At 37.1% G+C, this 16,160-nt stretch overlaps 1 protein-coding gene across 4 annotated transcripts in view; it reads right to left on the reverse strand.

The window, feature by feature from the left end:
- Window positions 1-16,160, reverse strand: part of MCTP2 (multiple C2 and transmembrane domain containing 2) — a 185,183-nt gene that overhangs the window by 75,044 nt on the left and 93,979 nt on the right. For all 4 annotated transcript variants that reach the window (XM_063089286.1, XM_063089283.1, XM_063089282.1 and 1 more), the window contains exons 14-16: window positions 12,468-12,569; window positions 11,096-11,170; window positions 9,028-9,147 (exon numbers count right to left, since the gene is read on the reverse strand). In XM_063089286.1, the coding sequence (XP_062945356.1) occupies window positions 9,028-9,147; window positions 11,096-11,170; window positions 12,468-12,569 (297 nt within the window). The remainder of the gene's footprint in view (window positions 1-9,027; window positions 9,148-11,095; window positions 11,171-12,467; window positions 12,570-16,160) is intronic.

The raw sequence follows: 16,160 nt of genomic DNA on the forward strand, positions 1-16,160 counted from the left end.
TGCAGTTCATACTAATGAACTAAAACCGTAACTGCAAAGTTTATGACTATAAACTCACACTTTGTAAAAATGTGTAGGGCTGAGAATCCTCTGTTCTAATAAACCATGAGGCCTTGGGGAAATCACTTTACAGAAGCACTCAGTTTTTCCCCCCTTTGGATGAACACAAAAGCCCCTCCAACTTTAACAATATAAGGCTCCATCTTTTCTAGATTAAAACAGCAGCCATGAGGGTCTCACTTAATGCCAGTTGTACCAAGTGCATTTCTTTTTTCTTAACAAAAAGAAGCATTCCTGATAGTGAGTTGAAACAGAAACTTTAAAGTGCCTGGGCAGAAATAGAAAAGTCCTTTTAAAAGGCCAAAAAACTATGGATTTGGATTATAAGAGAATTCCAGGGAGACTAAAACAGTCAGTAAACACTGTACAAGAGCATGGCTTAGCTGATTACATATTGAACCTGATTTCTATCAGGCCAATGAAAATCTTCCTCCTGAATAGATCTGTCATTTAAAAAGCCAATGACACAAACCCAAGATGGGGGTCAGGTAACAAAACATACATTTCTAAATTGTAAATCAAAAGGCAAAAGTACAATTCGCCATAGTAAACCCTAACCAGACCACAAAGAAGGTTTCTCTCCATAAACATCAGATCAGGCAATAGAATGATTACTGGGCTTTCTTGTAACTGTCACCTGTGGTGGGTCTAATTACAGGCTACCCCAGCAAGCACGCCCACATCACACAGCAATAAAAGGCCCTCTGCTTGCCAAGCCCTGCCAGACAATGGAGAGCACACGCCACCTGATGGGGAGCCCCAAAAGATCAGCCAGAGAGACCAATAAAAATGACAGCTTAGAAACAAACAACAAAGCTCTGACTGCCAGAAAAGGCAATATCAAATTAGCCAGAAATATAAGTACTGAGCATCATTCTTCAACAGGTCAAAACCTACCCAGGGTTTTCATACACACTAGTCTAGTCCTCTCTCTCTATTTCTAAATATTCTTTTCCGTTTTTGCATCACCCAAAATGTTTGCACATCCAGGTGTCACATACAGAAACAAATGGAAGGGGAGAAAAAGCAGTCAGTTCTACAAGAATCAAAAATAAGATATCCCCGATTCAGGGCTGTTGATTCTGGTTAGAGACTTATCAGCTTCCTTCTTCCTCCCAAAACCCTCCCACTGCTGGCCGCCTTTTTGCCATTTTGCTGCCGCTAATTAGGACAACTCCTTGATGGACAAGGTCAGAAAAAAAGCCAGGAAAATGCATATCAAACAAGGTTATGATGAGTTTGTTAGGTTGTGTCTGGATTTTACCTACTGATGGGGCCACAGGCTGCTATAATCATAGGAGTTGGAATAAAAAGAAAGCAACATCTAGTAACAGACAGTTTTAGCACTCTTCCAGGAAGCATTGATTAGATGCCTGTTGTGTACACAACACTATCTTAAGCAGTAAGGATATACACAAAAACAGAAGTCTGGGTTTTTCCATTCTATAGCTCACAATATACTAAAACAATCATTTAATCATATATTGTGTTATTCTGCATAATTCTTTAATATATGCCATTAACTTGAAGTTTTAGGTCATCAAAGCGAAATCGCTTCCATTTTGGGTATGAAAAACTTAATGTATTAGGTCAAGCACAAAGAGTACTACACCACAGCCTTGAAGGTAAAACTCTCCATACTTTGACATTTGGTGGTTCCATGCACATTAATCAGCCCTAGAAATTGTTGATTTTTGAACATTAATCACAGCACATAATACCAAGGTTTGCATTTCTACCCTGTCACTGAGCAGGTCCTCAACAAGTCCTCATTCAACACACCCTTTGCAGTGAAATTGTGTGTGTGTATGTGTGTGTGTGTGTATGTGTGTGTATTTTAGTAAGGCCTTTCTCTGAATTATAAGAGCAACATCATCACTTACCAATCGTTACATCAGAAAATAATTCCTACCCACACTTGTAGCTCAGTTATATTTTTGAAATACTTCATGCTTATTACCTAATTTGATCCCCAAAGGGCACATTTTTCTTATGATATGCTTTAATCATCAAAAGATTACCTGTTGGTTTCAAATGTAAGTGGGGGGAGAAGGAAAGAATTTGGGAGAAGTAGAGGAGGAGGGCAAAGGAGATGAAGAGGTGCTGGAGAGAGGCTGGGAGGAGTAGGCAGGTGGGGAGAGAGGAGGAGAAGAGAGAGGGAGACAGGAAAATAGGGGAAGGAGACAGATGGACTGATGACTATCCAGTAGGAAAATTTCATCTTTGCTTCTCAATAGCTAAGAGTGTATGAGATGCTCTCGTCCATCCGTGGTTGTGGAGAGGAAGGAGGACGAGGGGAAAACTTGAAGAAGGTGGTCAAGCATTAGCTGTGGCCAAGCATTAGCTGATTTAAGATCAGAAAATCAGGACCAAGTTCAAATGAACAGTAGGATATCTCTGGAGAGCAGAGTGAACTAGACTGAACCCACTGAAACCTGCAAAAGACAAGTGCTCCTAACTAGAAAGCTCAGAGAAGGCAGACGAGGTGAGCTGGCAGGTGCACCCAATGGAAAGTTCAGAGGAGGCAGAAGGAGTGACAGAGCGTTCCCATACAGGGACTGGACCTATTATCCAAAAGGGGAAGTTAACCATTCGCTCATTATCTAACAGGGTTGTGCAAATATGGCAATGTATGCTGTTCCAAGATCAAAAAAAATAACAATAAAGATCTAATTTTTACTAGTTAAAATTGGGATGTTTCAAAATACCAAGTGATTTGAATCAGACTACCTATGATTCTGTCTGGAAGTGCAATTCAATTATAAAGTTGAAAATATAAACATGAAAATATGCTAAAATAGCTAACAGTGTCCTTTTAAATTTTTAACAGATAATCTTTTTAATGCAATTCCTGTAATTTTATTAAATGGCATAATTAGTTAATGCCTGAGAAGTTGTCAATAGAAGGTGCAATTATGCTGTAAAAATTATAATCACAATGCAATGATGGATTGTTCCTATGAAAAAAATGCTGAACGAAAAACTTTAAAATATTTTTGAAAGTATGTTTTATAGATTTCCATGAGAAGGAAGATTTTGGAAATCATCAATGTTAAAACAAATAATAAAATGTCAAATATTTTAAGCATTTAATATACATATACACTTTGCATGTGTGTGTGTTAAAATAATCCTCCCCTTCATATAAAATTGTTATTATAACTGTGGAATTTCTTTTTTAAAGCTTTACTGAAATACTACTGTTAATGTTTTAGCTCCAACCGCACAAATACCTACCAAACAGGCAGTGACATTTGCTTTGCACATCTAATTGTGACTTCTAGTGGATGTGGAAATAGCCACCGAAAGAGTTTAATCAAATGCAGGTGCATGTAGTTGTGAATAAGTTGGTGACAGAACTTAAAGAAAAAGTCTTTTAGACACAGTTAACACATAAATATCTAAAGCATCAAAGACACTTGATCAGCATCATTTCTCAAATGTCCTCTTCTTCTTAGTGTGGGGGAGTGTGTTTGTGTGTACACATACACGTGCCTATGTATTGGTCAATTCTGTTACCACTGCTGTTGTTTCTAAGTTCAATGTAGAATTATTTCACATTTCTCAATATTCTAGGATCTCTAAAAGCTAAGACTATTATAGGTATTAAATATGGGATAACACTAAGAAAGTGGAGAGTTGTATTTTTTAACCTTATTGGAGGGAGGTTGATTGATGCCTTAAATTATGTATCGTATTTCAGGCCCTGTCAACTTTGAAGAATAAATTCTTCATTTCTCTACACTCAAAAATATTAAGGAAAAAAGTCACAGATGTTAAAATCATAGCTTTATGAAGATACCCATTGATATATGGTAGATTTAGATTACTTTTTAACATCAAACATCCAAGTAAAAATTTAATAAAACAAGGAATCCATCAATGCTCCACAGACTTGCCTCCCTTGATGCGATAGGTGTGTGCCTTGAAGATTGGTGGAAAAATAAAACTACATACATGCAATGCTATTGCAAAAGCATCAGGAGACCTTGCTATTTAAAATAACCTTCTGATGATACCATCTATCAAGTAAATGCTATTTTATCATATGAAAAATGCATTTATATCACAATAGAACTTTAGGTCTTTTACAGACAATATTAAGGTTTAGTTTATAAGATAGAAGTACATAATAGCCAAATGAAATAAAATAAATAAAACTCATAGCCATAATTGGTTCTCCAATACAAGCAAATATCACAATGCAAAATTATCTTTTGAGAACAAATTCATCTTCATTGCCATCAAATAATATAATTGCACTGAGACCCAGGGATATAGAAAAGACGCCCCCCCACACACTAGAAATACAGACTTCTCTGATTGTTTTAAGATATTTTAAAGAAATGTGTTAATGTAGATAGTGACTCCTTTCTACACCTATCCCTCATTCCAAACAACTTGGAATTCTTAAAGAAAACTTGAAAAGCACAGATTCCTTCCATGATCTCTTCAGTTAGGTATTTTCAGCCTTTATTTTCTTCTCCCCTTGAAAACCCTTCTACAGCATCTAAGAGCATCCCCGAAAAGTGAGGGAAAAATAACTCAGACTCTAACTTGGGGATCAGTCTATGATCAGGCACTAGGGTTTTCTAGACCACCCAGCTGGATTCCAAGGATGTCATACCATGTGATTCCCAGAGTCTGGGCTGTGCCCCAGTGACGTTACAGACATTTCCACCTTTTCCTCCTTTAATTTTGGCCTCATCACTTATGAATAAAGTAGATGTGCCTTAGAGTTATTCCCACCCATATAATAAAGGTTTCTTTCCCTTGAAGCATCTTGGAACAGGCTCAACTCCCATACATAACGTCTAAATACGTATCTGAAATGATCAGTATGATTGCTCATAACATCATTATCTAAACACAAGAACAAAAAATACTGCATCCTGGGCATTAATGAGAGGCAGTATAGCCAAGTGGTTAAGTACATGGATTCTAAAGCCAGATGGCTGGGTTTATCCCAGCTCCACTTCTTAAAAACATATGAGCTCTGACACTTTACTTAACCTCTGTAGGCTCATTTTTCTCATCTGTAAAAAGAAGATAGCAATCAGCACCTATATCAACAGTCTGTTGTGAGAACTAAGTGAGTTAACATTTGTAAAATGCTTGGAACAGTGTCTGATACAGAATAAGCACTAAATAACACGAGCTATTTATATCCCTAGAGTTCAAAGTGTGTGTGGGAATGACCATGTACATATCTACCAAATACCATGTATATTTACAAATCTATTCCTAGAGAAATACACAGATGCACTTATTTCTAGGCAAGACGTTTTAGTTATATTTGGCCTCTATCAATAAATTGACATCTCATATTAATTTGTCTTTCAACTAGGAAAGTCAAGAATGTGACTTTGAGAAGAAAAACATAAAAAATACATATTCAATTTGGTACAAATCATTAAATAAAGCTTATAAAAGGCAATACGTCCAAATACCCAGAAAACATAGGGGAAGGAGAAAGACTCAATAGACAGAATAAGAAAGATTTTTGATATTCCTACTAATAAAAATATTGAGCCTGCACAAACATGATTTGTAATGGTCTGACCACATTAAAAAAGCTCAAATTTAGTTTCTTACTGTAACTATGAATTTAACAGTATGCAGCAACATTAACATAGCAGGTGTCTGTGAATTAAAGAACTTTTTTTCTCTCAGTGTTGGGAATACAATCACCCAAGAAGATGCAGAGGGAATAAATCCCATAGTGGAGGAGGTTTATGCTTGGACAGTCCAACAATATAAATTTTCTCCTGTTGGTTCATCCACTTCTGAGCAGACATCATGTGAACCTGTTTTCCTTTAACTGCTGCTTTCAACGAGATATGATACATCCATACACACGTGCATAATAGGAATCCTTGGAAAATGCATGGTTTGCTTTTGTAGCATTAATATTAATAGCCAGAATATACTAAACAAGATTCTACAACATACATGTTTTGCATCATCTGAAAATAGAGACCAGAACATGAAGTTAGTAGGCTATTTTATGTCTTTTCACAAAACAGAAGAAAAAATATCACTTCAGTTCTGCCCTTGGCTGGTGGTGCGAGTGTCACTTCCTGTACTTCTAAGGGAAGGAAGAGGCCACCAGGGACTGATTTAGCCAAAATGGTGCCTTTTACAACAGTGCAGTGAACCCTCAAATATCACTCATCCTAATTTTAAATATGGGAGAAGAGCCTTCAAATATAATATGTTCATTGAACAAGTCCTTGGCTTAAAACTTTGTTTCCTACCACTACAAAATTGTTCTGCCCTGGAATGCCAAGGCAAGCAGTTGGAGCATGAACAAAATGTCACACTGATAAATAAAGACCAGGAGCTGCATTCTACCCTCAGCAGATCACGGAACACGAGTCAGTGTGCACCACCTCTGACCCATGCAGCATGCTCATTGTGATAAAGCAGAGAAGAGGCTGGGCTTCTGCTTCATGGCCTCCCTACCTCACTCTCTGACCCAGGCCACCTGAGGATCCAACACTTTGCAGAAAGACAACCCACAATAGAGTCCCACAGATGCAGGGACACAACACTACAGCCAGTAGCCACCACCAGGTGTGTGACCTCCATCAGAACTCTCCAGGAAGCTGACAAGTCTATAGGCAAGATCCAAAGCAAATGTTTAAAAAACAAACAAACAAACAAACAAACATAATAAGAGCTTGACTACCCATAATCTTATTTTAAAAAATAAAAGCAGAGGAAACTAAAATATATTTTTTATTTTGTTCACAAAACGAATCTCTTTATAGTCTCTTGCTTTAATAGCAGAAATGGTTTTGGAATGACCATCATGGTCATAGTAACAAAACCAGTTTTTAATAAAATTATATTTCATCAGCTTAGGGAAGGGCACTACCTGCCTCACTGTGTCTGCAGTGTCTCTGAGCTTCACCACAGCTGGTGAACACAAATGTGGTATAAACTTTCAAAGCAGAGCTTCGAATTAAAACTGAAAAAGGGTTTAAGTGAGCACTTTTCATTCCAGTATCTTCAGGACAAACAAAAGATAGAATTTACATATATGGCATTTCTAACTGACTCTGCATTTTTTTCAATGATGTCCAATGGGAAATGTCCCCTACACACATACACACATACAGTAGAGCCGCTCACAGTGTCATAAACCCAGGTATCCTTGCAAAATCACATTTTGGAAAAGCAGCGAAACCACCGCCTTCATCTTCCTTTCTGTGGGGCTCAGAGATTGGAAAGTGCAGCGTGGCAGCCTGTGCTTGCCACCCTGGCAGAGATGGGGTGTCCAGCAGGGAGGACTGGCTCAGGGAGCAGGCAGTGGACAAGTACCACTGCCAAGGCTCCCTTCCCGTTTAGAAGACCCCTCTATTAGACAGCCTATTTCTATTCATTTGTTCTAATCTTTCTTCAGATCAGGCCAGCAGCCCATTAATCATTTCTGTCATCCCCCTACAAAATCCAGGGCAACAGATTTCTGTTTTTCTAACATCACAGAGCCAGAAACTAAACTCGAGAAAAGAGGAAATCCTCTCCTCTTTGCGGCAGCTGGCTGGGGTGCTGACTGGAAGAAGCCACCGATTGCGTTCACTTTCCTCTTTTGCCCAGAACTGCACAGAACATTCAATGAAAAGTTTTGAAAGGGAATTCAGGCAGGAAGTGGAGCTAGGGAGGTTGAAGAGGAACCCAACATATGAAGCCACCAGCTGAGGAGAACGTGAGAAAGGGAAGAGAACGAATACATGCCAAGACAATGACAGATGAGGATTAATAAAATCCTTATTAATGCTTTTATTAAGGCCAAATGTTTTAGCAACTTCCAACAGTAGAAAAAGTACATTACAGGTCAATACTGCAGGCAGCATACATCCTCTGCATCCTGAGGCAATGAAAAAGCTAAAATAAACTGGACCAAAGTGCTCTTCAATGGCAGACGACACCTCTTATGGAGCTGATATTGCTTAAAAAATGTGGGAATGACCTTAAACCCACTGTCATCTTGAACTGATGCATATTTTTTCATGAGCCTATGTCTGTGGGGTAGGAGATAACATTGAGGATATTCTGACAGCTGAAAACAGGAGACAGAAGAACCACATAAAATACAGAAATCAGACTAACCAAGGATCATGACCTATATTCATTTAGACCACTTATATTAGTCTAGATAGTGATTTTTGCACTGTACAGAAATTTATGGCATAATACATACCGAATGGACAAGATTCAGTTGGGAGAAATCGGTGGTTTCTCCTCCCATTGCTGACATCACCAACCTGATCAAGGACATGTCCCTCTACAAATGAGGGAGAATGCCCAGAGATGGAAAGTAAGGGCACTGTGCCAACTTTGAAGTCCTTCCAAGATTATTGGACTCTCACTGGTAGACTTAGGTGGCTTTAAGAACTCTTGCAGCTCTTTGATTCTCTGATTTTATTATGTTCATAAAGATGGGCAAATGTCACCAGAGAAAAGAGCGTATTTCACATACACAAGTGGTGCTCCTTTCCAGTGTTGAGTCAAATGGTGACTTGAGGTGACCAGTTATGTCCCAAGTGGCTTGATACATATGAATAAATGTTTCTAGTGTCAACATTTGTGAATGATTCACTTAAAACATAAATTATAGCAACTTAGTTATAATTTAGTCATGTGATTTCTCAGCTGCCATTAAAAAAAAATAACACAGGAGTGAAGTATACACAATGCAGGGACTACACAACCATGGCGTTAATAAAAACTACAGAAATATTAAAAAATACATAGAATAAGTGGCTCTCTTAAACCTACCAAGGGATGATACGTAAGTAATATGTGAGTAATTTATGGGATTTTCAATGGTAAATTTGACCTAAGTATGGTCTTAGAGAGACAACACTTACATGATCACCTATGCTGTACTATATTTTAGAAAGATGAATGAATACAAATAAGCAGCAAATCTTTTGAATGTGAATATCAAAGGAAGCTTACCACGAATGCTACTGTACTTCTCCATGTGGATTCCCACTGGAAGCAGCTTTTAAGGAACTGTATTGTATTCCAGATTGCCATAGTGATTCTTTTCACGCGCTCTACATCTCTTGATAAGATCTGAACATAAAAAAAGAAAAGAAAAAATGGGAGCTACCTTTAAATACTCCAAATATTCCCTTTAGATCAGGTAGACTGATCATTTAAATTATATTCTGTATGGCTGCCAATTAAAAAAAATGTATAGAAAGGAAAAATCCAGATACTCCTAAAATTCTTTTTTAAATACAAGAATCCATATAGGGGAAAAAAATCCAATGCATTTTGTAGCTTATTTGATGAAGAATAATAGCCTGTTTCAATAATGTTCAGCAGAAAACTGAGCTGGTAAAAGCTACAGCAGCCACGTACTTGGTGTGGGTATATCTCTGGGGTGGTGTCTGTGTGTGTGTGTGTGTGTGTGTGTGTGTGTGTGTGTGTGTGTGTGTGTGTGTGTGTGTGTGTGTGTGTGTGTGTGTGTGTGTGTGTGTGTGATACAGAAACACAAAGAGATCTAGAAAGAGACAGACAAAGAATGGGAATGAGTATGTTGTTTAGTTTGGAAGCAAATGGATAGATTTACGGTAGAAACACAGAAGTGTTATGATTCACCTAGTCCAGAAATCTGTAAGAATTCTGGGAAGGGAATCCAGTTCCCCAACTTCCTATCTGTGCAGCCTTGGGCAAGTTACTTAACCTCTCTCATAAAATAGGGTTGATATTAGTTCTAATCTTCCAAGTTGTTGATGGAATTAAAGGGCTTAGAAAAGTGCCAGCCACATAGTAAGTGCTTTTGAGTATTTTTAACGTAAGCATGTTTCAACTTTATGAAAATTTGGGGGTATTAGGTGATGAAAGGCACATGGGGAGAGTCTTAACATACTCCAAGATTTCAGCCTCAAATATCCTGGTGCTCTCTGAGCCCAAAACCACCCCACGTAGAGGTTGTGTTTTGCAAAGGAAATGTCTTTTCTCCCAGTTGTAGACAGATTCATTTCAACTTGTTTGCAAAGCAGCCACCCAACCTACCTCAAGTCAGGTTTTAACTTTCAAGTAAACAGAGTGAAAGGCAATAATAATAATAAAAAAATAAGACATTTACTCAGATTACACAAAATCAATATTACACTCAGTGTTGTGGCAGACCAAAACAAAACACGCAGACGCTTCCTTTCAGAAGACGCTTAAGGCCTTTCTCAAGTGCGTCCAGAAGTTCATGGAAACAGAAGGAAGATAAGATGGCTTTATATTTAACTGCTTTATGCAATCCACAGCTGCTCACCCCAGAGGAAGTGCTGGAAGTAATAAACACTTTAAAAAGGGGACACTTTGTTCTTTGCTGCACAACTGAAGGACAATAGGTACAGAGTGAAATCCTGAATTGTGCCTGAATAGTACAGGGAGGGACTCGAAAAATGTAAAGGTCATGGCAAAAAAATATGACACTTCCCATACTAGGTCCTGATCTTCACTTTCTGTTCAACTGATGAGAGAGGAATTAAGGGCAACAGGCAGAGGGAGAGACAGTTGATTCAATAGGAGGTGAAATGCCAACACATCCCAAATTTAGACCACACAAAAGTGGCAGGGGCAGCCATGGGTGACTCTGAGGCCAGAAGTCACTCAGGATCCGCTGGGTGATTCCGTTACAGACTCAACAGGCAGCATGCCTCCCTGAGACTCCGAAGGGCCGAGAGGCTGTGCTGTGGGGGAAGGAGGGCAGGCAGGGCAAGCAAACCCATGAGGACAGTTATGGGATCTCGACTCTCAGGACTGTTGATAGAATGACTCAGGGGAATAATGGGAGCTGACTCCTTCTGCTTCAGCCAAGAGATATGTTTTAAGTCTTCCCTTTCTTATTGAGCTGAAGACCTTGTTTTGGGAGATAAGAGGACAAGGAGAAAGAAGTGGAGAGATGAGGAGAGAAAGGAGGGGACAGAGGGAGGAAGAGAAGAAAGCAAGTTGTGACAAGTACTTTGGGTGCTGGGTGCTGAGTGCACCAACAAGTCAGCTCACCACACCGACCTACCTTTTTGGACAGCTTGCGGCTGTCTTCAACAAAGCGCTTTTCTCTGGGAGTAAAGGTCCTAATACTTGCCTTGACCTACAAAGACATCATTATTAAAAAGGACAGCATTTATGAGTATATGGACTTTGTTTTTCTTGTTTTCATCCTAATGACTGGGAAGGACATGGAACCCAATACCTTCTGACCCTGAGGCCTTTAGCAGGCAGTGTAGACGTGGCGGATACCCCTGTGCTCTGCATGTGTTTCTCATGATCTCATTTCGTGAGAATTCCTGGGAGAGTGTTGTCTCCACTTTGCTTATTCAGTGGAGTTATTTTAAACCACTGCAGAGACTGAGGTTCATGAAGTTCTCAAACTAACATCTCTAAAAGATAAAATTTCTCTCTCACATCATTTTGAGCTAAGATTTCACGAATAATACCTGGCATGTGAATATCAGTATATCAGTTTTCAGCTCACTAAAAAAAAAAAAAAAAAAAAAAACCTTTTCCACAGAGATACTCATTTCCTTTCAATGACTTAGAAAAATAAGTTAGATGGGCCATCTTAGCCCCATTTTCCAGGGAATAAACTGAGGCTCAGAGGGATTTAGTGACTTGTTCAAACCACCAGACTCAGGAAAACCTCAAAGAATAAAATTCAAGTCCTTCACTATATCAGATGAACAACTAAAAAAATTACTTTGCCAAAATATTTTCTAGTTAAGGCTCTACCCTTCTTTTTTCTTCAACTCAGGTTTTACCTGTGTGTAAATTTATATACAAGTGCTTGACAGAAGAAAGTGCCAGGTGAATGGGATCTGTTGTGTAACACGCATCTACGATCTTGAAGGGAAAAGGAAGGACATGGAAAGAAGAAGAAACAACACGCCCTCATGCCGAACACGTGCCCAGAGTTCCAGCATTAATTGAGAATTTAAGACTATAGATCTGCGGGTGCTTCAAAAAGTTCATAGAAAGATCTGTATTACCTTTTAATTCTACTTTTCCATGAACTTTTCGAAGTACCCTCATATACACATTTTATTATATATTATATATAGTTATTACATAGGTTATATATAGATTGTATATCATATTAATTTTATATAATGTATAGATCATATAAAAATAATTTTAACTTTTTTATTTATTCCTTAACATTTACATATATTGACAATTAACACCATCAATTCTGCTGACTCAACAGGGTTAATACGAATTGAAAGCTGAGATGTTCAACATCAATATTATGGCTGAGTTTCGAAACACTCTTCTCCCCTCTCTCCAGCTGCAACAATTCTGAAATATTTTACACTGATGAGTCTCTAAAGGCTGGTCACCTTTTATTTTAGGTACAGAAGAGCTGGGAGCTATGGCCCAGTTAGACTTACCGGATTATATATGAGGTCCATCTCTAAGTAAATAACTCCTTTAAAAGCTTGTTCTAAATCTTTATTCTTCAATACGTAACAATTTGGCTGTCCATCTCTAATCTGTCACAAATGAAAGATAAAATACATATTGGAGCAAACTTTCTATGTGGTTTTGACCCAATAACCAGAACTAATTTTGGCAAAGTTGAGAATGTGGAATTATAACGATGAAGTAAATAATAAGTCTATCATAAATCACCTGAATCTTAGAGTACTGTTGTAACTGATAGGAAGATGAAGTAAAAATTCCCAGGCTGAAACTGGTGTGTTGATGGAAAATTATTGGTGCAAATCATGAATGGATTACACAGACTTTTCCTTCCAAAATCCCAGAGGTTACACATTTTCATATAATCAGAAATGATGAATATTCTACAAAATTCCTGGCTAATATGCCCCATGACTATCAAGGTCATGGGAAAAAAGGAAAGATAGGAAATTGTCATAGATCAGAAGAGACTAAGGAGATAAAATGCCTGAATGCAATTTAGTACCCTGGATCAGATCCTGGAACAGAAAAAGAACATTAGTGCAAAAACTGGTGAAATCCAAAGAAAGATCAGATTTTAGTTAATACTAATGTACCAGAGTCAGTTTTGTTTTTAGTATTTTTCTTAGTTTTAACAAATGTATTATAATAATATGTTAACATTAGGAAAAACTGGCTGAGAGGTATATGAGAGCTCTCTGTATTCTCTTTACAACTTTTCTGTAAATCTAAAATTATTCTCCAAAAAAGGTTATTAAAGTATTTTAAAGAAATAAAGGAACTGATTTGAACAAATGATCAGTGTTTCACTAGCCAGGAAACAATGCAAATTAAATATCTAAATTAGCCTAACCAAAGTTGAGGTCAAAATCCAAAAACATTCACAATGCACAAAGTGTGGACAAATCTTCACAATAAACACATTCCTCTGATAGCCTCTGTCTCTGCCAGAGTGTCACATTGGGTCCGTACATCTATCTACCTGTGGACCTCAGCATGTAAAACATCTAAGAAAAACATCTCCTGTATCATTTTGGAAACTATTCGGCTCCCATTTAGGTTATGTTAATTAGCCTGATTTAATCACTCTCTTTTTAGATTTGAGAGCAGCCATGCTTTTATCATACACAGTAATAGTATGTGTATGATTAAACTTCTGGTTTTAAGAAGTATACCTGTTAACTCTAAAAGGGCATCAGCAAACCTTGAGTTTATCAAAAGCTCTGTTTGGGATTATAATGATGAGAAATTTAAATCATATAGGAAATTTGTGGGCATGTAATCTGAGCCATATTTTAAATGACTATTGCTGTCACTACAAGCATTCAAACAAGTGTCCTTATAAACAGTGGTGGAATTGAGTTGAATTAAGTCACAGGGGGAAACAGGGCAATTCCACTTAACAAGGGAGAGGTCATCTTCCTTCCCAAAGTCACCCCACCTCTCTCAGATTGAATAGGTTTTATACAGAAAGATGGTTTTCCTGCCCAGTGGCTACGAGGAAGGGGGTGTCCCATAAAGACCTGGTTTCCTTCCCAAACGCTGTCCGAACAGGATTCTGAGCTTCCGCTTTGATACACAGTCTCACTTAATAAATTGTGGGTGTTAAAGTTGAAAGAAATAAATACAAAAACAGCGTGACAATTTGCCAGGCTGACTTCTGCCCAATTTAGCATTGCCTCAACCCACCGTCATTGTACTGTTATCTTAAAATTTCCATGATTTCTTAAGGGTTGGAGAGGGTCAACAGAAGAACAAGAGGTATCAGTACAAAAAGAAATATTTTATAGAAAAAGTTCTTGGTTTTTTTTTTAATGATTTGGTAAATGACCATTTCCTGTTTCTCAATATCCCTAGCATTGTGTCAGCAAAACCCAGAATCCACCTTGGGACATTAAAGCCATCAGAGCTAGAGATATAAATAAAGCTGTTCATATTTAGCACATTAATAGAAAATTATCTTAAAACATACAAATTACAAATTTAAGAAATGGTAGAAAAGTTTAAAAATTACAGAAAAAAAACTAAAATCTCTTTGAACTTCTACAAACATCACAGTCATTTCCCCCTGGTCATAAACTGGATAGAAATTTGGCTTGTAGCCTTCCTAAATTTTTACTGGGAATTTATATTCATGAATACAGACTTGAAAAAAGTATCTAAATTTGGGGGATTGAGGAGGTAAGTTACAAACTATGTTTTTGCAACTTCATTTTGTACCTATCAATATGATCTGGTAACTTATTTATAGTAGCATATAGATCAGCCTCATTTTTAAAGCTGCTATGTAATATTCAAAATGTGAATTAACTATAATTTATTAATTCTCCTACTGATAAATATTTGGTTGATTCCACTTTTTCAATCTGTCTGCTACAGGAAATATCTTTTGGGAGAAGGTAACAGGTAAGGGAAAGAGGAGTCTGTAATGTATTTGGGTTGACAACAGGTGAACTCATTTGACTATTTAGTGTTATAACCAACACTGAAATAGTCACAAAAGAGACTAATTTCTAAAATATTCTCATTTTCCACTGTCTTTATATAATTCTAACCCAAGAATACAGGATAAAAACTTGTTCTGTTACATCCCAACTCTCGTACATGAGAGCATTTATATAATAGTAAATGAATACTAAGCATATATATATATATAATGTCTAAAATTGATTAATATAAGTTAGAACTCTGAAAATTATTTCTAACAGTTTATAATTTTAAAACATCTATTAAATAGGATAATTAAAGCACAGTCAGAAGAAAGTTTAGAGGAAAGTATCTGTATACACTTTCATTCCTAAATATGAGATAGCATTTCGATTGAAACCAAAGTTAAATTTTGAGTCAGCAAAGGAAAAAGGAATAGCATGAGTACAGTTTCAATTTATGACAAAAGGAAGATTTAGTTTCATTTGAGAAGTCTTTCTGGGCTTACAGCTGAGAGATTTCATCTCACTCAAATATAAAGGTCGTGGATAAAATAATAGATAATGTCTTTAACTTCAGTTTTTCAAGATAAGCTTCAAATTGACTTACCACACATCTCTGTGCACTCGTCTTTTCATAGGTGAAGAGTACACAATATTGGGCAACAATCTGAGAAGGCATCTCCACAGGGAAGTACTATAGATTTAGCTTAATTAGGAACAAAAACGTCCATAATCAGGAAAATGGACATTTTCATGTCCCTTAGATTATTTTCAGAAACAATATGATATCATAAAGTTTTAATCAAGAGCATGCTAACAGTTAATCCCTGGTTAAATTAGCCAATGAATGAAAGAGTATAGGAAGTCCATTTCTGAGTAATAATTCAGGGTTTTGTACCCAGAGGATAAGTTACTGAGAAACTCACAACCACCCATATTCAAATTTTTTTCTCTATAAAAGAATATCAAATCTGTTTAAATAAGCTGTAAGCCCAGTAAATATGAAGAGCTTTTTCAAAGTATGTTGGTAAAACTAATTTTTGAGTCAAAGAGATGCTATATTCATTAAATTAGAAAACTGAACTATTTTATAATCAACATATAACAGAAATTGGTATGTGAGAGCAGAGAAAAAAAGCTTCACGTCATCTGGAACTTTATAAAAAGAATTGTCATTGTTATGCTGCACTGTAAAAGTATTTACTGAAATGAGTTACCAAGAGGTTCAATAGC

This window comes from Cynocephalus volans, chromosome 3 (assembly GCF_027409185.1).
Source record: "Cynocephalus volans isolate mCynVol1 chromosome 3, mCynVol1.pri, whole genome shotgun sequence".
In the NCBI taxonomy this organism is placed as follows: Eukaryota; Metazoa; Chordata; class Mammalia; order Dermoptera; family Cynocephalidae; genus Cynocephalus; species Cynocephalus volans.